We start from the raw sequence: 25,497 nt of genomic DNA, 5'->3' as shown, positions 1-25,497 counted from the left end.
TTACAATTAAACCTAACACTACACTACATCAATAAATTAATTTAAAAAACTATCTACAATTATCTACAATTAAATCAACTAAACTAAATTACAAAAAAAACAAACACTAAATTACAAAAAAAAAAAACACTAAATTACAAAAAATAAAAAAAGATTACAAGAATTTTAAACTAATTACACCTACTCTAAGCCCCCTAAAAAAATAACAAAGCCCCCCAAAATAAAAAAAATGCTCTACCCTATTCTAAAATAAAAATAAAATTAAACAGCTCCTTTTCCTTACCAGCCCTTAAAAGGGCCTTTTGCGGGGCATGCCCCAAAGAAAACAGCTCTTTTGCATTTAAATAAACATACAATACCCCCCCCCAACATTACAACCCACCACCCACATACCCCTAATCTAACCCAAACACCCCTTAAAAAACCTAACACTAAGCCCCTGAAGATCTTCCTACCTTATCTTCACCACGCCGGGTGTCACCGATCCGTCCAGAAGATGCTCCGAAGTCTTCCTCCTATCAGGCAAGAAGAGGTCCAGAAGAGGGTCCAAAGTCTTCCTCCTATCCGGCAAGAAGAGGAAATCCGGACCGGCAAACATCTTCATCCAAGCGGCATCTTCTATCTTCTTCCATCCGGTGCGGAGCGGGACCATCTTCAAGCAGCCGACGCAGAGCCATCCTTCTTCACCGACGGACTCCGCGTCGGCTGCTTGAAGATGGTCCCGCTTCGCGCCGGATGGAAGAAGATAGAAGATGCCGCTTGGATGAAGATGTTTGCCGGTCCGGATGTCCTCTACTTGCCGGATAGGAGGAAGACTTTGGACCCTCTTCTGGATCTCTTCTTGCCGGATAGGAGGAGAGTAGGTGTAATTAGTTTAAAATTCTTGTAATCTTTTTTTTATTTTTTTGTAATTTAGTGTTTGTTTGTTTTTGTAATTTAGTTGGGTTTTTTTGTAAATTAGTTTAGTTGATTTAAATTGTAGATAATTGTAGATAGTTTTTTTAATTATTTATTGATAGTGTAGTGTTAGGTTTAATTGTAACTTAGGTTAGGATTTATTTTACAGGTCATTTTGCAATTATTTTAACTAGGTAGCTATTAAATAGTTATTAACTATTTAAAAGCTATTGTTCCTGGTTAAAATAAATACAAAGTTGCCTGTAAAATAAATATAAATCCTAAAATAGCTACAATATAATTATTATTTATATTGTAGCTATATTAGGGTTTATTTTACAGGTAAGAATTTAGCTTTAAATAGGAATAATTTATTTAATAAGAAATATTTTATTTCGTTAGAATAAAATTATATTTAACTTAGGGGGGTGTTAGGGTTAGACTTAGCTTTAGGGGTTAATACATTTATTATAGTAGCGGTGAGGTCCGGTTGGCAGATTAGGGGTTAATAATTGTAGGTAGGTAGTGGCGACGTTGGGGGGGGGCAGATTAGGAGTTAATAAATATTATCTAGGGGTCGGCGATGTTAGGGGCAGCAGATTAGGGGTGCATAGGGATAATGTAGGTGGCGGCGGTGTGTGGTCGGCAGATTAGGGGTTAAAAAAATTTAATAGAGTGGCGGCGATGTGGGGGGGCCTCGGTTTAGGGGTACATAGGTAGTTTATGGATGTTAGTGTACTTTAGAGCACAGTAGTTAAGAGCTTTATGAACCGGCGTTAGCCCAGAAAGCTCTTAACTCCTGGCTTTTCTCTGCAGCTGGAGTCTTGTTGGTAGAGTTCTAACGCTCACTTCAGCCAAGACTCTAAATACTGGCATTAGAAATATCCCATTGATACGCAATTGGCGTAGGGGGATCTGCGGTATGGAAAAGTCGTGGCTGGAAAGTGAGCGTTAGACCCTTTCCTGACTGACTCTAAATACCAGCGGGTGGTAAAAACCAGCATTAGGACTCCCTAACGCTGGTTTTGACGGCTAACGCAGAACTCTAAATCTAGGTGTAAGGCTTTTAAAACTAATATAATTCTACCAAAAGAAAATGGAAACAGAGTGATATAAACTTAGCAACTATAGGGATAAATATATACAGATCAATAAACAAGATTTTTAAATGGGTGTTTGCTGTGTATCCCATATTGCCACCAAAGTTAACATCTGCTTATTTAAACAGCGCAAATTCTTGTCTTACAATCTGTTTTGTTCTCTCCAAGCTATGTTAACAATACATATTTAAATGCAATATCATATGCAATCAAATACATATTCCAGTCATTTGTATAGGGCAATTCTATTATACTGTTATAGGGGTATACGGGTACATTTCACAATAGAACCATCAATTTATGATATTGTGTTCTGAGTTAAATCCCAAAGGTACTAATGTTTTAAACATAAAAATCCAATATGCTTCTTGTTTTCTAAGGAGGTTTAATCTATCCCCCCCTCTGTGTGGTCTACGGACATGTTCTATTGTACTCCAGCTAAAATATCCCAAAATCTTGATTGTGTTGTTTAATAAATTGTGTAGCAAGGGCTGAGCATGGTTTGTTATTTTCTATATAAGTTATATGTTCACGTATTTGTGTTCTTACATCCCTGGTCGTCATGCCAATATATTGCTTTTTATGCTCTTTACATTCTATTAGATATATCACATGATCTGTAGAGCATTTTATACAGCCTTTTACATCATACTCTTTCCCTCTGGTCTAAGAGTGACTTTTTTTTTTAACTTTTATGAACCCACACGCTTTACACCTTTGGTTACCACATTTATAGGTGCCATTAGATTGCAACCATGCACTCCCTGCATATTTGTCTTTCATTTTTAGCTCACTGAGGGATAGAATATATGCAATGGACTTGCTCTTTTTATATGCAATCTTTATATACAAACTTTATATACAAACTTTATGTACAAACTTTATGTACCAACTTTATATACAAACTTTATATACAAACTTTATATACAATCTTTATATACAAACTTTATATACAAACTTTATGTACAAACTTTATGTACAAACTTTATGTACAAACTTTATATACAAACTTTATATACAAACTTTATGTACAAACTTTATGTAGAAACTTTATGTACAAACTTTATATACAAACTTTATGTACAATCTTTATATACAAACTTTATGTACAAACTTTATGTACAAACTTTATGTACAAACTTTATATACAAACTTTATATACAAACTTTATGTACAAACTTTATGTACAATCTTTATATACAAACTTTATGTACAAACTTTATGTACAAACTTTATATACAAACTTTATGTACAATCTTTATATACAAACTTTATGTACAAACTTTATGTACAAACTTTATATACAAACTTTATGTACAATCTTTATGTACAAACTTTATGTACAAACTTTATGTACAATCTTTATATACAAACTTTATGTACAAACTTTATGTACAAACTTTATATACAAACTTTATGTACAAACTTTATGTACAAACTTTATATACAAACTTTATGTACAAACTTTATGTACAAACTTTATGTACAAACTTTATATACAAACTTTATATACAAACTTTATGTACAAACTTTATGTACAAACTTTTTATACAAACTTTATGTACAAACTTTATGTACAAACTTTATGTACAAACTTTATGTACAATCTTTATGTACAAACTTTATGTACAAACTTTATGTACAAACTTTATGTGCAAACTTTATATGCAAACTTTATGTACAAACTTTATGTACAAACTTTATGTACAAACTTTATGTACAAACTTTATATACAAACTTTATGTACAAACTTTATGTACAAACTTTATGTACAAACTTTATATACAAACTTTATGTACAAACTTTATGTACAAACTTTATGTACAAACTTTATGTACAAACTTTATGTACAAACTTTATATACAAACTTTATGTACAAACTTTATGTACAAACTTTATGTACAAACTTTATGTACAAACTTTATATACAAACTTTATGTACAAACTTTATGTACAAACTTTATGTACAAACTTTATGTACAAACTTTATGTACAAACTTTATGTACAAACTTACAGCCAAGTTCTACTATAGGCTTAAGAACTTTATCTCCGTATACCATAGACAAGTGTTTGTTTATTATTCCACAGATGCTAGTATACTGGTTTGAATATTGTGTAATAAACATTGGTCTAGAATCTTCTTTTTTTCCTTCTGTTTGTTTTGCAAGAGTTTTTTCCTTTCTAGATGATCTACTTTCTTGATTATACTGGTAATTTGATTACGACTATATCCTCTTAGGACCATTCTCTCTGTTAGTTCTTGCTTGACTCTATCATAGTCTTTTTTTTGCGAACGGTTTCTTTTGGCTCGTATCATTCGACCTTTAATAATGCTCTTAACTACATGCTTAGGATGATTACTTTTAGCATGTAGCAATGTATTACCTGCTATGGGCTTTCTATATAGATCTGTTATTACCTTCCATGTTTTTAAATCCGCAATTAGAACTAGATCTAGATAGTTTTTTCTTTCTTTGTTCCAATCTGAAGTAAACTTCATACCCATTTTATTGTTGTTAAGTTAGGTTATGAACGTATGTATGTATGTATGTAGGTATTGGGTACTTGTAAAGCGCGGCTAATCACCTATAAGGGTCTCAAGGCACTGCTCATTTGACCTCAGAAGGATGAAAGGCTGAGTGGACCTCGCTGGGGATCGAACCTGCAACCCTTGGGTTGCTACAGAGCTCAGCCACAGAGGCTTAGCATGCTGAGCTATCTGTTCCTTCTTTATCTCCATCCCATATAAATATCAGGTTGTCCATGAACCTTTTATCAAGGTATATAGACTTCCCGAATGGGTTACTGTCATTAGTGATTAGAGTCCTTTCTAACCACCCCATAAACAAATTGGCATATGAGGGCGCAAACTGCACCCCCATTCCCGTCCCTTGTTTTTGTAAATAAAATTCCCCCTCGAACATAAGATAGTTCAGCCCTGGCATACTTCTCTGACACGCTATCTATGTAGATTTTGCAGCACTGATGAGCGACATTGTAGAAAATACCATTGTTCAGCTGACTTCCTTAATTACAAGTGCATCTTAAACTCCTACTATTCTGCCCTTAACTGCTCTCTAAGCAGGACTACTTCTCTACTCTTTCTTCAAACCCAAAATTTCTGTTCTCCACTTTTAACACCCTTCTCCGCCCACCCCAACCTCCTATTTCCACCTTTCTCTCAGCTCAAGATATTGCCAACAACTTAACCAACAAAATAGATTCCATCAGAAACTAAATCATCTCTCAACACACAACTAGTTTCCAACCCCCTCAACTGTTCACCAATGTCCAAAACCCGCAAAGCCACAGACTTAGCTCTTTTGCTCCCGCTACTGAGGAAGAAGTTTCTGCCGTTATATCGTCATCTTACCTCACTACCTGTCCCCTTAATCCCATCCCATCACAATTAGTGCCCTCCCTCTCACCTACTCTTACTCCTATCATCACACATATTTTTAATCTCTCCCTCAGCACTTGTATATTTCCCTCATCCCTAAAAAACGCACTAAATACATCTATCCTCAAATAATCTTCTCATGATCCATCATTCCCATCAAACTACTGCCCTATTTCCCTACACCTCACTTACCTCAAAACTTCTGGAAATACTTGTATATACACCTTCCCCCACATTAAACTACCTCCTTTATCCATTGCAATCTGGATTTCACCCACAACACTACACAGCAAATGCAATCATTAAGGTTACTAATAACCTAATTAAAGCAAAATCAAAAGGCCATTTATGTTTTTTAATCCATCTTGACCTGTCTGCAGCCTTTGACACTGTTGACCACTGTCTCTTGCTCCAAACCCACCAATCCTTCGGCATCTGTGACACAGCTCTCTCGTGGCTTTCTTCTTACCTGTCTAACCAGACATTTAGTGTTACCTTCTCTGGCACATCCTCTGACCATTTACCACTTTCTGTTGGGGTACCACAAGGCTCTGTAATTGGTCCCCTTCTCTTCTCAATTTATACATCATCCTTAGATTCCTTAATACACTCCCATGGGTTTCAATACCATTTGTATGCTGATGATACCCAAATCTACATCTGTGCACCAGACCTATCCCCTTCCTTACTAACTCGTGTCACTAACTGTATTTCCAATATTTTATCCTGGCTGTCCTCTCACTACCTTAAGCTAAATCTCTCCAAAACTGAGCTCCTTATTTGTTCCCCTTCTTCCAAACTCCCTACCTTTGTCTAACTGTTGATAATAACATCATTACCCCAACCCCACGTGCCCGATGTCTTGGGGGTTACACTTGACTCAGATCTCTTGCTCCCCACATCCAGTCTTTGGCCAATTCCTGCCACCCCCACCTTAAAAACATCTCCAAACTTCATCACTTCCTCACACAAGACACAACTAATACTTTAATCTACTCTCTCATCATTTCCCACCTTGACTATTGCAACTCCATCCTGTCTGGCCTCCCTAGCTGCCATCAATTTCCCTTACAATCCATAATAAATGCCTCTGCCAGGCTAATCTTCCTTACACGTTGCTCCTCATCTGCTGCACCTCTCTGCCAGTCCTTTCACTTGCTTCCTCTAACCTCCAAAAAAACAACTAAAATCCTGACTTTTAAAGCTCTCAATTACACTGCTCCACTCTATATCTCCACCTAGTCTCCATATACTCGCCCTCCCCTTTGCTTTGCTCATGACCTTCTCTCCTGCTCTCTTGTTACCTCCTCACATTCCCATCTACAAGACTTCTCCAGACTGGCCCTTATTTTGTAAGACTCTGCCTCGCTCTACACGACTCTTCCAGAGTTTTTAAACTTTCAAGCGCTCCTTAAAAATTCTACTGTTCAGGGATGCATATAACATACACTATAAATGTCCTATCTAGTCCCTCTCCGCCTTTAGTTATCCACTTAAACCCCCTTATCATGTAAGCCTACAAGCCCAGCTGCTTTGTAGATCACCCTTATGAGACCTGATTAACAGCAGTGAAACTATTGTCAGGGCCCTATAACTGTCACCTTGCATATTAGACCCATGTTTTCTTACTGTGTAATCTGTTTGCGCTCTACAAATAACTGATAATAAAAATAACAATAATGTCCTGGAAGACCAGAACAAGAGAGTCATATTAGGTAAGAGGAAGCTACCTTGTTGTAATGTCTTGATTCTTGACTGGATGTCTTGCAAGCTTTTTTCTGCCTGTTTCTTCTCCTGCAGAGTTGTGCTGTAAAAATGCTCTAGATCATTAATCTGCTTCCTTGACTCTGTTTGTCCTTGCTGACATTTCTGCAGAGAGGTGTTGTAGTCATTACGATCTTGTGTCACTTGTGTCAGCTCCAATTTGGTTTGTGTCAGTTCCTTGTTTATCTCTCTAAGCCGCTCCTCCCTGATTTCAATGGTTTCAGATAAATGGCTCTTCAGAATAGTTTGATTAGCTGACAATTGTTGCAACTCTTTTGTAATCTGATTATCTGGAAATGTTAAAATAAACCAATAAATGTGCTGATCAGTAGCAGACCTACTCAAAAGAGGGCCCAGGTGCAATATCCCCCCCCCCCCAAGGGTAATTCAGTAGTAAGCAATAGTAGGGGCCCAGGTGCAATATCCCCCCCCCCCGCCCCCAGGGTAATTCAGTAGTAAGCAATAGTAGGGGCCCAGGTGCAATATCCCCCCCCCAGGGTAATTCAGTAGTAAGCAATAGTAGGGGCCCAGGTGCAATATCCCTCCCCCCCCCCAGGGTAATTCAGTAGTAAGCAATAGTAGGGGCCCAGGTGCAATATCCCCCCCCCCCCAGGGTAATTCAGTAGTAAGCAATAGTAGTAATATACATGCTGCTCTGTAGGATAGATAAACCTGCAGTAAAAGAAGGCTCCCTTGTATTAGGATTTTACACATTCTACACACACCGGCTAATAGACTATTATAGGCCCCCCAGCTGCACTAATGGTAGCTCTGCTCCTGGTCATAGATAGACAGTCATTATTACTTCAAAGTGGAACTTCAACAAACTATTTAGTAGGTTTTAGCCTATTTAAACGTTTATACACATTTCATTTTCTGTTAAATTAAATCTACAGGTTTTTGTTTGTAGTTTCTAATACAATGGTAATCTAACTGGAATATAATCACCCCCATATTATATACACGGGTTTATGTTCCATGCCAGTGTCTACTAGCATAGGGGTATTTGCCTGTCCATAAGAGTTTGTCATCTGAAAACTTTGTATTCATCTTAGATGGTTTCTATTAATGTTATCTAAAACCATAGTTTATAATTAAACAATAACTCACATTTCACTCCAAATCCAATTGTGGCCCAAATAAAAATAAGACACAGCACGAACAACAGTGATGTAAGAAGATGGCTCCGGAAACCTAAAAAGCCAAAAAGCACAAGGACATCATATAAAGTCACTCACCTACAAGCACATTTGTTTTATATTACGGTTGCTTTAAGTCCTTGCCTTACAGATATTGTTGTCAAGAGGCTAATTCATTCTATTACAGTGGGTGGGCATTGTCCATGTGTGCACTTAAAGGGACAGTACAGTATACACCAATCTTCATACAACTGCATGTAATAGACACTACTATAAAAAAAGAATATTCACAGATCCGGATATAAAATCCAGTATAAAACCTTTTAAAAACTTACTTAGAAGCTCCCAGTTTAGCACTGTTGATGAGGATAGGCTGGGACACCCACTGAAAGGGACAGGGTAAACAAAAATAGCAAACACTCCCTACCTCCCCCCTTCCCTGCATATGAGACAGACAGATAATATAAACAGGAGCCAGCAGGAATCTGTAAACGCACGTATACATATGACACTGTAGGGCTTGGTATGGAGTCTGGAAATCAGCACAATGTTGTTAAAAAATAAGCAAAACTATACATTGTTACAAAAACACTCCCAGATGGGCTATATAACTGTATCATCTACAAAACATTTATGAAAAGTAAAATCTAGTGTACAATGTCCCTTTAATAGTTTTTGAAACCGTTTTTGCACAGTTTTAAAAATGTAATAAATGTTATTTTTATACAGAACAAATACTTTCATTCCTTAGAGTTTCACTTCATGTTTTTCTTTTGACAACCCTCTCTAGTAAGTTTGGTTATAAAATTTAAGTGATATATGGGCAAGACCTAAATATGTATAGTTAAGAGGAGAGAAGGGGACGAGGTGACACGATAGAAACCTTCAAATATATGAAGGGACATTATAAAGTAAAAGCTGAAAGCATTTTCTACAAAAAAATAAATGCCAAAACAAGGGGTCACAAGTTAGAGCATACAAGCGATATTAGAGCTCCACTTTGTAATAAAATAGCAAACTTCCATAGGCTACTATGGGAGCCTCGTTCTGATGCCGTCACAGATGGCTTCAGACCTCGCACAGTAAAGGAGTTAATTAGCACAGCGATGGGCAGCATTTTTAAATATATATGTATATACACAAAATAACACATAAATATATCTGTATATACACATAGTAACACCTAAATATATATGTATATACACATAGTAACACATAAATATATATGTATATACACATAGTAACACATAAATATATATGTATATACACATACTAACACATAAATATATATGTATATACACATAGTAACACATAAATATATATGTATATACACATACTAACACATAAATATATATGTATATACACACAGTAACACATAAATATATCTGTATATACACATACTAACACATAAATATATCTGTATATACACATAGTAACACATAAATATATATGTATATACACATAGTAACACATAAATATATATGTATATACACATAGTAACACATAAATATATATGTATATACACATAATAACACATAAATATATATGTATATACACATACTAACACATAAATATATCTGTATATACACATAATAACATAAATATATATGTATATACACATACTAACACATAAATATATATATATGTATATACACACAGTAACACATAAATATATATGTATATACACACAGTAACACATAAATATATATGTATATACACATAGTAACACCTAAATATATATGTATATACACACATAGTAACACCTAAATATATATGTATATACACATAATAACACATAAATATATATGTATATACACATACTAACACATAAATATATATGTATATACACATAGTAACACATAAATATATATGTATATACACATAGTAACACATAAATATATATGTATATACACATAATAACACATAAATATATATGTATATACACATAGTAACACATAAATATATATGTATATACACATAATAACACATAAATATATATGTATATACACATAGTAACACATAAATATATATGTATATACACATAATAACACATAAATATATATGTATATACACATAGTAACACATAAATATATATGTATATACACATAGTAACACATAAATATATATGTATATACACATAGTAACACATAAATATATATGTATATACACATACTAGCACATAAATATATATGTATATACACATGGTAACACATAAATATATATGTATATACACACAGTAACACATAAATATATCTGTATATACACATAGTAACACATAAATATATATGTATATACACATAATAACACATAAATATATATGTATATACACATAGTAACACATAAATATATATGTATATACACATAATAACACATAAATATATATGTATATACACATAATAACACATAAATATATATGTATATACACATAATAACAGATAAATATATATGTATATACACATAGTAACACATAAATATATATGTATATACACATAATAACACATAAATATATATGTATATACACATAGTAACACATAAATATATATGTATATACACATAGTAACACATAACTATATATGTATATACACATAGTAACACATAACTATATATGTATATACACATAGTAACACATAAATATATATGTATATACACATAGTAACACATAAATATATCTGTATATACACATACTAACACATACATATATATGTATATACACATAGTAACACATACATATATATGTATATACACATACTAACACATAAATATATATGTATATACACATAGTAACACATAAATATATATGTATATACACATAATAACACATAATATATATGTATATAGACATAGTAACACCTAAATATATATGTATATACACATAGTAACACATAAATATATATGTGTATACACATACTAACACATAAATATATATGTATATACACATACTAACACATAAATATATATGTATATACACATACTAACACATAAATATATATGTATATACACATAGTAACACACAAATATATATGTATATACACATACTAACACAAATATATATATATGTATATACACATAATAACACAAATATATATGTATATACACATAATAACACATAAATATATCTGTATATACACATACTAACACATAAATATATATGTATATACACATAGTAACACATAAATATATCTGTATATACACATAATAACACATAAATATATATGTATATACACATAGTAACACATAAATATATATGTATATACACATAGTAACACATAACTATATATGTATATACACATAGTAACACCTAAATATATATGTATATACACATAGTAACACATAACTATATATGTATATACACATAGTAACACATAAATATATATGTATATACACATACTAACACATAAATATATCTGTATATACACATAGTAACACATAAATATATATGTATATACACATAGTAACACCTAAATATATATATCATGTACACAAAAGAGACATACCTGGAATGTAATCCTAGTATCAAAAAAGACAGGGTTTCAGCACTCTTTTGAAAAAAAACCACAAATCACTTAAATGTAATTCAATAGCTTTAATTGTGGCAGCTAAATCCCACACAACATGGGAATAAATCCATGCAAATATTAAAACACATAAGCATACAAGTTCGACTCATGAATGACAGTTCAAAGGAACCTGACCGGTCAGGGGTACACGAAAAAGCACATATGTGGCAAAGTATAAATAGCAATAATATTGCTTAAACACAGGGTTGTATAGTGAACCACTACACCCAACTGCCTCAGAACCTCCCACGCAATTGTCATGGATGGTATATCCTGGGCAGATATATGGACCGGGATCTAAGTGGTAGACATTGCAAAACCTGTGTCAAGCACCTTGTAGGGAATGATTATACTAATTGGAATGTATACAAATACTATAATGTACAAAGTATCGTTTATTATATCAAGTGAGACCTCCTCTGGCTTAGCTACACCCTGCTGCTTACAGCACCCCTGCAAGTATGGGGCTAATTGCTGCGCAGGTTACAAACGGGATCTAAGCAAGCCAGCAGGTGAGCCCCCTGAATATTTACATAAGTAAACAAGTGGGTACAAATAGTAAAGGTAACACAATTCATACAATGTTGATTAAATTCACATTGTGTAAATACACACACATATCTTCAGAAGAAGTCTGCAAAGCAAGATGCAAAGATGTTAGCATAAAGATGTCGCAAGTAGAGAGTCAAGTTGTAGTTTGTAAAGCACAGTCTAAGCAAGAAATGTATGACTCCAAGCGAAGACAGATATCAAAATATTAGTCTCAGTGTAAGACAAAACAGCGCCTTCTCCAACTTAACATAATGCCGTTAGTTTCTTCAACATGGTCACCTATTCCATATCAATATTTTTCAGGTGTCAACATGTTATACTTATACGACCTTGCTTTCAGATGTTTTTGTATCCAGTAACCACAACGGTGTGTACTATCTCCACTTCTTAACATTCCATGCCGGTAGCGATCTCCATCGCCACCATCAAACACAGCGGTGCTCCACGTGTATCACGTGACCTGGTCGGCTCCACCAATGCCGACGCGCGTTTCACCCGGCTTCGTCAGGGCGTAATACTGCGTTGATCCATGCATCCTGTTTTATAGATCAATGATATTGCGCCTCTGCTGGAAGGTGAAAGTTTCACATGCTGCTACAGGCAGCTTTCACTCTTATGCGGTTGCCTTTATTTACAACCTTCTGTTTCAAATTTATAAGAAGCAAAACCCAAGTTAAAAAATGTTACATATTTTTTTCTTCAAACGTTTGTACTTGGTTGCTATGTGTTAAAAACATTTCAATCTGTCATTCAAGAAATAACATGTTCTTTTCATTATCTTGTATTTAATAAAATCTGCTTATTTCTGGTTATGTAGAAAGGAGTGTAAAAGCAAATGCCTCTCCATATCGACACTCCATTCTACCATATACACAGTCTCATAGGAAGCAGGCCATATCCAATTTTTCATTGAGACCATTTGGAATTTGTGTCCCAAGGATTGATATCCACCTGCATTCCTTTCTCAGGAGGGTTTTATCGTTATCTCCTCCTCTCCCGTTTATGATGCCTTTATCAATACCCACGAATCTGAGTGAATCAGGATTACAATTATGTGCCAATTCAAAATGTTTTGCCACATTGCTTTTAGGATTTTTATTCTTTACATCGTCTCTGTGTTCAGAGATGCGGTCCTTTATCGCCCTCCTCGTTTTTCCCAAATAAAAAAGTGGGCAGTCACAGGACAGCAGGTATATGACCCCCTCAGTATCACAGTTCACAAAATGTTTCAATCTATAAGTTTTTCCCGTATTCGTGTTGAACTCTTTTGTCTTGCGCATGAATTTACATGTCACACATTTTCCACAGGGATAATTGCCTATGGATCTATGTTTTGTAAGCCAATTATTTTGTCCTGTTTTGGACAAATATTGGCTCCTCACCAACTTATCTTTAAGATTAGGTGCCCGTCTAGCAGTAATATTTGAGAAGTCACCTACTTCCTTTTTTACCCCTGTATCACTGGTAAGAATATGCCAGTTTTCCTCCATTTCCCATACGCCTAGATGTAGACAGGCATATGTAGGTGCACAAGTGGCACCCATCGCAGTGCCTCTTAGTTGTTTGTATATCTTGCTGTCGAACAAAAATACATTGTTTGTTAATACAAACCTAAGTAACTCGACAACAAAGTCTGTGTGCTTCTGGGCATAATTTCCTCTTGTCATGAGGAAATGTTTACTTGCCTCAATGCCCACTTTGTGCGGGATGGACGAATAGAGACCTTCAACGTCAAGACAAACCAAGAGTGCCCCTTTAGGAACACTCAAGCCTTCAACCTTTCTCAGGAAGTCGGCTGTATCTAGAACAAATGAGGGCATGGTCGTAAGGAAGGGTCTTAAAAAATGGTCTATGTAGTTTACAAGGTTTTCAGTTAGGCTCCCTATACCTGCTATTATGGGGCGGCCAGGTGGATTTATAGGGTTCTTGTGTATCTTAGGGATACAGTAAAAGACTGGCATTATTGGATGATCAGGATAAAGATATTTAAACTCAGATAAAGTTATTACACCTTTGTCCTTTGCTCCTTTTAAAACAAAGAATAGTGCATTTTGTATAGAAGAAGTAGGATTGAATGTAAGACATTGATATTGTCTCTTATCCAATAGCTGTCTTTTTACCTCCAGAACGTACAACTGCTCATCCCATAAGACCAGGTTGCCGCCTTTGTCGGCCGCCTTTATGACCACCCCTTTGGCATTCATTAGGTCATTGAGAGCTTTTCTTTCAGCTTTGTTAAGGTTATCACCTACCAAACCGGTGATGGATATATTCTATAGATCTTTCTCTACTTGTTTAACGAAAATATTTACTGCCGGGACCATGGATAGCTGTGGCATATAATTTGATTTCGCTTTTAGGTTTGAGGAAATGTGAACATTTGTACCTATGTCCTCATCTTGTGATGGAGTCTGCCGGCTACCTTCAGAGTCAGTAAGTAGTTCTTGCAGGGCTAATATTGTTGTACTATCCTCTCGAGTAAGTGAGACATCCTCTACTAGGTGTTTGCTCTTGCCCTTCATAATTTGTGAAAGTACAATACGCCTTGCAAATAAATGGAGATCTTTTAAGAAATTAAACTTATACAAATTATTTGTGGGGCAAAATGAAAGACCCCTTTTCAGGACTTCTATGTGTGTGTAGTTCAGTTTAAAAGAGGACAGGTTAATTACTTGCATATTATTATCAGCTAGTTTGAGTAGCCCCTGCGACCTCGAGACTGCCTCGGTCTGCCCTGGCGATAATTCCTTTGGCCCTGATCCTGACTCTGCTGATAGCTTTGCCTCGAGGGGTAACGTCTTTCTTCTGAGTTTAAACTCAGACCCCCTCCTTCTCTTCCTACCACCTCTCCTCCTTCCCCTAAAAAAGACTGTTTTTTATCAAAAGTATTTTTGTGTTGATCAAGCTCTACATCAGAGCTATCCGTCCCAGAGTCATATGTTCCTTTTGTAGTTAAGTAGCTATAGATTTGTCGTTTTTATAGTCGTCATTATCCCTTGAGAACTTCCTTCCTTTTCTTAGTTTTATATCATTTTGCAACCTAGCTATCTGATCCTTTATTTCTTCATTTAATTTAGGGAAATTGGTATTGTGTTCAAAAGTGTTTACCACTTTTAGGGACTCTTCAACCTGTATGATTGTCTTAGCTAGTCTTTCTTTATTTCGTACAACCATTTTCTCCATTAGAATAATGGAGCAATAAGAAAGACTGGTATTCCAGTCTTCTAGAAATTCTTCTCCCCCCTCATCCTCTCGTAAGTTTGTGCCCGGGTCTAGTTTAAGATGAAGACCCCTTGGCATAATTTTGGTCTTTATATAGTTCTCTAAACTTGAAGTTTCTGCCCGAAGCTTTATTTGTTTAACCAAGAGTTTTTTGTAGTTTTTAAAAGCACCATAAATGTTCACTGGTGTATTATTGGAGTCCTGATTCTCCTCAAGATTCGACAGGGATAGTGAGGCTGTAAGTTCTGCCTCCCAATTCTCATCAGACAACATAAACGCCATCTTGGTCTAGTTTTAAACCTCCTAACAGGGATCCAGTACCAAGGTTCGTAGGATTCAACTGGTCCACAAGAAAAGCTACTGTATGTATATATATTTTAGTGTGTATATATATATACTATACTATCTAGGGGGTTTACCCTTTCCTGAAACCTAGAAATGGGCCCAAGGCCCTAGTACACAAGGTATACACTATAAATAATCAAGAACAACTAGGAAAGGACGCAGTTGCTAGTGTGAGTTAGTTTGTTGCGTCTGGGCTTTAATGTCCAAGCAACTCAAAAATAAATATGGTGCAGACCCTTAATTTAAATGTATCATGTACACAAAAGAGACATACCTGGAATGTAATCCTAGTATCAAAAAAGACAGGGTTTCAGCACTCTTTTGAAAAAAACCCACAAATCACTTAAATGTAATTCAATAGCTTTAATTGTGGCAGCTAAATCCCACACAACATGGGAATAAATCCATGCAAATATTAAAACACATAAGCATACAAGTTCGACTCATGAATGACAGTTCAAAGGAACCTGACCGGTCAGGGGTACACGAAAAAGCACATATGTGGCAAAGTATAAATAGCAATAATATTGCTTAAACACAGGGTTGTATAGTGAACCACTACACCCAACTGCCTCAGAACCTCCCACGCAATTGTCATGGATGGTATATCCTGGGCAGATATATGGACCGGGATCTAAGTGGTAGACATTGCAAAACCTGTGTCAAGCACCTTGTAGGGAATGATTATACTAATTGGAATGTATACAAATACTATAATGTACAAAGTATCGTTTATTATATCAAGTGAGACCTCCTCTGGCTTAGCTACACCCTGCTGCTTACAGCACCCCTGCAAGTATGGGGCTAATTGCTGCGCAGGTTACAAACGGGATCTAAGCAAGCCAGCAGGTGAGCCCCCTGAATATGTGCATAAGTAAACAAGTGGGTACCAATAGTAAAGGTAACACAATTCATACAATGTTTATTAAATTCACATTGTGTAAATACACACACATATCTTCAGAAGAAGTCTGCAAAGCAAGATGCAAAGATGTTAGCATAAAGATGTCGCAAGTAGATTAGTATTTCCACATACAGGCAAGTGAGAGTCAAGTTGTAGTTTGTAAAGCACAGTCTAAGCAAGAAATGTATGACTCCAAGCGAAGACAGATATCAAAATATTAGTCTCAGTGTAAGACAAAACAGCGCCTTCTCCAACTTAACATAATGCCGTTAGTTTCTTCAACATGATCACCTATTCCATATCAATATTTTTCAGGTGTCAAGATGTTATACTTATACGACCTTGCTTTCAGATGTTTTTGTATCCAGTAACCACAACGGTGTGTACTATCTCCACTTGTAAACATTCCATGCCGGTAGCGATCTCCATCGCCAACATCAAACAAAGCGGTGCTCCACGTGTATCACGTGACCTGGTCGGCTCCACAAATGCCGACGCGCGTTTCACCCGCTCGACTGGAATTCAGACCGGGCTTCGTCAGGGCGTAATACTGCGTTGATCCATGCATCCTGTTTTATAGATCAATGATGTTGCGCCTCTGCTGGAAGGTGAAAGTTTCACATGCTGCTACAGGCAGCTTTCATTCTTATGCGGTTGCCTTTATTTACAACCTTCTGTTTCAAATTTATAAGAAGCAAAACCCAAGTTAAAAAATGTTACAAATAACATGTTGACACCTGAAAAATATTGATATGGAATAGGTGACCATGTTGAAGAAACTAACGGCATTATGTTAAGTTGGAGAAGGCGCTGTTTTGTCTTACACTGAGACTAATATTTTGATATCTGTCTTCGCTTGGAGTCATACATTTCTTGCTTAGACTGTGCTTTACAAACTACAACTTGACTCTCACTTGCCTGTATGTGGAAATACTAATCTACTTGCGACATCTTTATGCTAACATCTTTGCATCTTGCTTTGCAGACGTCTTCTGAAGATATGTGTGTGTATTTACACAATGTGAATTTAATCAACATTGTATGAATTGTGTTACCTTTACTATTGGTACCCACTTGTTTACTTATGTACATATTCAGGGGGCTCACCTGCTGGCTTGCTTAGATCCCGTTTGTAACCTGCGCAGCAATTAGCCCCATACTTGCAGGGGTGCTGTAAGCAGCAGGGTGTAGCTAAGCCAGAGGAGGTCTCACTTGATATAATAAACGATACTTTGTACATTATAGTATTTGTATACATTCCAATTAGTATAATCATTCCCTACAAGGTGCTTGACACAGGTTTTGCAATGTCTACCACTTAGATCCCGGTCCATATATCTGCCCAGGATATACCATCCATGACAATTGCGTGGGAGGTTCTGAGGCAGTTGGGTGTAGTGGTTCACTATACAACCCTGTGTTTAAGCAATATTATTGCTATTTATACTTTGCCACATATGTGCTTTTTCGTGTACCCCTGACCGGTCAGGTTCCTTTGAACTGTCATTCATGAGTCGAACTTGTATGCTTATGTGTTTTAATATTTGCATGGATTTATTCCCATGTTGTGTGGGATTTAGCTGCCACAATTAAAGCTATTGAATTACATTTAAGTGATTTGTGGGGTTTTTTCAAAAGAGTGCTGAAACCCTGTCTTTTTTGATACCAGGATTACATTCCAGGTATGTCTCTTTTGTGTACATGATACATTTAAATTAAGGGTCTGCACCATATTTATTTTTGAGTTGCTTGGACATTAAAGCCCAGACGCAACAAACTAACTCACACTAGCAACTGCGTCCTTTCCTAGTTGTTCTTGATTACCTAAATATATATGTATATACACATAATAACACATAAATATATATGTATATACACATAGTAACACATATATATATATGTATATACACATACTAACACATAAATATATATGTATATACACATAATAACACATATATATATATGTATATACACATACTAACACATAAATATATATGCATATACACATAATAACACATAAATATATATGTATATACACATAATAACACATAAATATATATGTATATACACATAATAACACATAAATATATATGTATATACACATAATAACACATAAATATATATGTATATACACATAGTAAGACATAAATATATATGTATATACACATAGTAACACATAAATATATATGTATATACACATACTAACACATAAATATATGTATATACACATAGTAAGACATAAATATATATGTATATACACATAGTAACACATAAATATATATGTATATACACATAATAACACATAAATATATATGTATATACACATAGTAACACATAAATATATATGTATATACACATAATAACACATAAATATATATGTATATACACATAGTAAGACATAAATATATATGTATATACACATAGTAACACATAAATATATATGTATATACACATACTAACACATAAATATATGTATATACACATAGTAAGACATAAATATATATGTATATACACATAGTAACACATAAATATATATGTATATACACATAATAACACATAAATATATATGTATATACACATACTAACACATAAATATATATGTATATACACATACTAACATATAAATATATATGTATATACATATAGTAACACATAAATATATATGTATATACACATAGGCCTAGATTTGGAGTTCGGCGGTAAAAGGGCTGTTAACGCTCCGCGGGCTTTTTTCTGGCCGCACCATAAAATTAACTCTGGTATCGAGAGTTTAATCAAATGCTGCGTTAGGCTCCAAAAAAGGAGCGTAGAGAATTTTTACCGCAAATGCAACTCTCGATACCAGAGTTGCTTACGGACGCGGCCGGCCTCAAAAACGTGCTCGTGCACGATTCTCCCATAGGAAACAATGGGGCTGTTTGAGCTGAAAAAAAACCTAACACCTGCAAAAAAGCAGCGTTCAGCTCCTAACGCAGCCCCATTGTTTCCTATGGGGAAACACTTCCTACGTCTGCACCTAACACCCTAACATGTACCCCGAGTCTAAACATCCCTAACCTTACACTTATTAACCCCTAATCTGCCGCCCCCGCTATCGCTGACCCCTGCATATTTTTTTTAACCCCTAATCTGCCGCTCCGTAATCCGCCACAACCTACGTTCTCCCTATGTACCCCTAATCTGCTGCCCTAACATCGCCGACCCCTATATTATATTTATTAACCCCTAATCTGCCCCCCTCAACGTCGCCGACACCTGCCTACACTTATTAACCCCTAATCTGCCGAGCGGACCTGAGCGCTACTATAATAAAGTTATTAACCCCAAATCCGCCTCACTAACCCTATCATAAATAGTATTAACCCCTAATCTGCCCTCCCTAACATCGCCGACACCTAACTTCAATTATTAACCCCTAATCTTCCGATCGGAGCTCACCGCTATTCTAATAAATGGATTAACCCCTAAAGCTAAGTCTAACCCTAACCCTAACACCCCCCTAAGTTAAATATAATATTTATCTAACGAAATAAATTAACTCTTATTAAATAACTTATTCCTATTTAAAGCTAAATACTTACCTGTAAAATAAATCCTAATATAGCTACAATATAAATTATAATTATATTATAGCTATTTTAGGATTAATATTTATTTTACAGGCAACTTTGTAATTATTTTAACCAGGTACAATAGCTAGTAAATAGTTAAGAACTATTTAATAGTTACCTAGTTAAAATAATAACAAATTTACCTGTAAAATAAATCCTAACCTAAGTTATAATTAAACCTAACACTACCCTATCAATAAAATAATTAAATAAACTACCTACAATTACCTACAATTAACCTAACACTACACTATCAATAAATTAATTAAACACAATTCCTACAAATAAATACAATTAAATAAACTAGCTAAAGTACAAAAAATAAAAAAGAACTAAGTTACAAAAAATAATAAAATATTTACAAACATAAGAAAAATCTTACAACAATTTTAAACTAATTACACCTACTCTAAGCCCCCTAATAAAATAACAAAGCCCCCCAAAATAAAAAATTCCCTACCCTATTCTAAATTAAAAAAGTTACAAGCTCTTTTACCTTACCAGCCCTGAACAGGGCCCTTTGCGGGGCATGCCCCAAGAATTTCAGCTCTTTTGCCTGTAAAAAAAAACATACAATACCCCCGCCCAACATTACAACCCACCACCCACATACCCCTAATCTAACCCAAACCCCCCTTAAATAAACCTAACACTAAGCCCCTGAAGATCTTCCTACCTTGTCTTCACCATCCAGGTATCACCGATCCGTCCTGGCTCCAAGATCTTCATCCAACCCAAGCGGGGGTTGGCGATCCATAATCCGGTGCTGAAGAGGTCCAGAAGAGGCTCCAAAGTCTTCCTCCTATCCGGCAAGAAGAGGACATCCGGACCGGCAAACATCTTCTCCAAGCGGAATCTTCGATCTTCTTCCATCCGGAGCGAAGCGGCAGGATCCTGAAGACATCCAGCGCGGAACATCCATCCGGACCGACGACTGAACGACGAATGACTGTTCCTTTAAGGGACGTCATCCAAGATGGCGTCCCTCGAATTCCGATTGGCTGATAGGATTCTATCAGCCAATTGGAATTAAGGTAGGAATTTTCTGATTGGCTGATGGAATCAGCCAATCAGAATCAAGTTCAATCCGATTGGCTGATCCAATCAGCCAATCAGATTGAGCTCGCATTCTATTGGCTGTTCCGATCAGCCAATAGAATGCGAGTAAGTAAATACTTACTGTAAAATATTAGGATTTATTTTACAGTAAGTATTTAGCTTTAAATAGGAATAAGTTATTTAATAAGAGTTAATTAATTTCGTTAGATGTAAATTATATTTAAGTTAGGGGGGTGTTAGTTTTAGGGTTAGACTTAGCTTTAGGGGTTAATCAATTTATTAGAATAGTGGTGAGCTCCGGTCGTCAGATTAGGGGTTAATAATTGAAGGTAGGTGTCGGCGATGTTAGGGAGGGCAGATTAGGGGTTAATACTATTTATGATAGGGTTAGTGATGCGGATTAGGGGTTAATAACTTTATTATAGTAGCGCTCAGGTCCGCTCGGCAGATTAGGGGTTAATAAGTGTAGGCAGGTGTCGGCGACGTTGAGGGGGGCAGATTAGGGGTTAATAAATATAATATAGGGGTCGGCGGTGTTAGGGGTAGCAGATTAGGGGTACATAGGGATAACGTAGGTGGCGGCGCTTTGCGGTCGGAAGATTAGGGGTTAATTATTTTAAGTAGCTGGCGGCGACGTTGTGGGGGGCAAGTTAGGGGTTAATAAATATAATACAGGGGTCGGCGGGGTTAGGGGCAGCAGATTAGGGGTACATAAGTATAACGTAGGTGGCGGTCGGCAGATTAGGGGTTAAAAAACCGGCGATGTGGGGGGACCTCGGTTTAGGGGTACATAGGTAGTTTATGGGTGTTAGTGTACTTTAGGGTACAGTAGTTAAGAGCTTTATAAACCGGCGTTAGCCAGAAAGCTCTTAACTCCTGCTATTTTCAGGCGGCTGGAGTTTTGTCGTTAGAGCTCTAACGCTCACTTCAGAAACGACTCTAAATACCGGCGTTAGAAAGATCCCATTGAAAATATAGGCTACGCAAATGGCATAGGGGGATCTGCGGTATGGAAAAGTCGCGGCTGAAAAGTGAGCGTTAGACCCTTTAATCACTGACTCCAAATACCAGCGGGCGGCCAAAACCAGCGTTTGGAGCCTCTAACGCTGGTTTTGACGGCTACCACCGAACTCCAAATCTAGGCCATAATAACACATAAATATATATGTATATACACATACTAACACATAAATCTATATGTATATACACACAGTAACACATAAATATATATGTATATACACATAGTAACACATAAATATATATGTATATACACATAATAACACATAAATATATATGTATATACACATAGTAACACATAAATATATATGTATATACACATACTAACACATAAATATATATGTATATACACATAGTAACACATAAATATATATGTATATACACATACTAACACATAAATATATATGTATATACACATAGTAACAGATAAATATATATGTATATACACATACTAACACATAAATATATATGTATATACACACAGTAACAGATAAATATATATGCATATACACATAGTAACACATAAATATATATGTATATACACATAGTAACACATAAATATATATGTATATACACATAGTAACACATAAATATATATGTATATACACATAGTAACACATAAATATATATGTATATACACATAGTAACACATAAATATATATGTATATACACATAGTAACACATACATATATATGTATATACACATAGTAACACATAAATATATATGTATATACACATAGTAACACATAATTATATATGTATATACACATACTAACACATAAATATATATGTATATACACATAGTAACACATAAATATATATGTATATACACATAATAACACATACATATATATGTATATACACATAGTAACACATAAATATATGTATATACACATAATAACACATAAATATATATGTATATACACATAGTAACGATAAAAGTTTAGTGGGAGATACTCTTCAAATATGCAAACTACGATGCAAACAAATATGCATAATTTTTCGTGTTGTGTCCGGGACTTACCCCATATGAGCTCCAGTCGCCCCCTTATTAACGAACCTTCTGTGTCAGAGCTCTGGGCTGCCGGAGGACCTACACGGTCACGATCAAAGGTATATCGATGGGCTAATAGCTCCAAAAGACATCCGGCCCTCACATGCGGCTATAGCAGCGTTCCTGTCTTGCCAAGCGCGTCCTCTGACGTCAGTCGTGACATGACGGGAATCTCCAGTCGGGGGGCGGTGCTCACTCTTCACCCGGGTTTAACAACAAGTTACTAATGCACAGAGGCTAAGCAGATCCAAGTGCTGGTGCAAAAGCGAAAAAGTCACAAAGAAGGGCAGGATCCAGCTTTAGTTCGAAATAAAATCCAACTTTTATTGGGCTCAGTTAAAACGCCAAATAGGCTAGAAGACAGCATTAACAAGATAGGTGTGTGTGAGCGTGACACCACAGCTTACATGTTTCGGCACGCAGCCGTAATCATAGCCATAGGTGTCATGCAGGTGAATGCATTCTTAAAAAATCAGTGATACAATACAATTGGACAAAAGGTATATACAAAGCACGCCCACACTCCACAAGTTTGAAGAATAATTAACTCTTTGTTCCCTGGACTTACAACAGTAGTACACTTGCTATTTGGTACACATTAGGGAATTATTATGTTATTAAAAAATTATAGTACTCAAAGTAGAGTGGTCTGGTAAGCAAACATATAGAACATATTATGTAATGAAGATTCTGTACATAAGAAAAAATGCTAATTCTAAAATACTAATTCTAAAGACCACTACTAAATTTAATACCTATAAGCTATATGTAACAAAATAATGTAGGTTATATTCCATCAAATAAATTCAATTTAATTTTATTTTTTTATATTTGTATATTTTTAATATTCCCTGTTGGGGAAATATTATACCACAGAAATGTTACAAACAGATGAGCACTTTCAGGGTAGAGAGTAACTTCAATCTGCCCAGTGTATATTTGCTGAATATATATTCTAGCATCTATGCTCATGTGTGTAACATATCTCTGCTATAATCTGTATAGAACCACAGAAATGTAGATATGTATAGACCCCATATATTAAATATAGTATAAGGGAAATAGAAGATAGGGGAAAATAAAACAAACACAGAAGTTGAAGTTCAAAATACCAAATACAAAAAGCACTAAGCTAAATGTATAAGTGGAGTATGTAAAAGGATGGTGAAATATGAGATATGTAAATAAGTAAATAAGTTCACTGTATGTCTTATACTTATATTCAACATGTTATCCTAATAAATGAAACATATCACATGTCATTTACAGCTGAATAAAGAAATATGTGGCAAGTGTAGTATCAGAAGAGACCACCAAAGCTATTCCCAAAAGTTGATTAAATCGTATCTCGAATTTAATCCTAAAGGTAACCTTGTTCTCAGAGTGTAGATCCAATACACTTCTCTTTTTGCAAGTATAGTTTCAAGGTTGCCTCCTCTCTTGGGCACCTTGGCTTGTTCAATTGCCACCCATCTGAGAGAGTTCAAGCTACAACTATGTTTGGTAGCAAAATGTTGAACTAGAGGTGTACTGGATGTACCTTTAGTGATAGTTGAGAAGTGTTCTCTAATACGGGAATTTATATCCCTAGAGGTTAACCCTACATATTGGACCTTGCACATAGTGCATACGATGACATATATGACATCAGTGCTTTGGCAATTAAGGCAGGATTTGATAGGGTATGTCTGACCTGTTATTGTAGAGGTAAATTCTTTTGTAACCCAGACAAAGTCACAGGGTTTGCACTTTCTGTGCCCACATTTAAACATACCTGAATGTTGTAACCATGAACTATTGTGTCGTGATGTCTGTTTTAATTCTGTTGGGGACAGAATGGATGCCAATGTAGGACTTTTTTTATAAGAGCACCTA

General features: G+C 35.4%; 1 protein-coding gene across 1 annotated transcript in view; it reads right to left on the bottom strand.

Moving 5' to 3' along the window:
- The window catches only part of LOC128646839 (B-cell differentiation antigen CD72), a 90,285-nt gene that overhangs the window by 1,689 nt on the left and 63,099 nt on the right, over positions 1–25,497 (bottom strand). Inside the window, exons 3-4 of the mRNA XM_053699638.1 lie at positions 8,273–8,356; positions 7,129–7,452 (exon numbers count right to left, since the gene is read on the bottom strand). Coding sequence (XP_053555613.1) covers positions 7,129–7,452; positions 8,273–8,356 — 408 coding nt within the window. The remainder of the gene's footprint in view (positions 1–7,128; positions 7,453–8,272; positions 8,357–25,497) is intronic.

This window comes from Bombina bombina, chromosome 2, assembly GCF_027579735.1.
Source record: "Bombina bombina isolate aBomBom1 chromosome 2, aBomBom1.pri, whole genome shotgun sequence".
NCBI classification, from domain to species: domain Eukaryota; kingdom Metazoa; phylum Chordata; class Amphibia; order Anura; family Bombinatoridae; genus Bombina; species Bombina bombina.
This window is presented reverse-complemented; position numbering and strand designations above follow the sequence as displayed.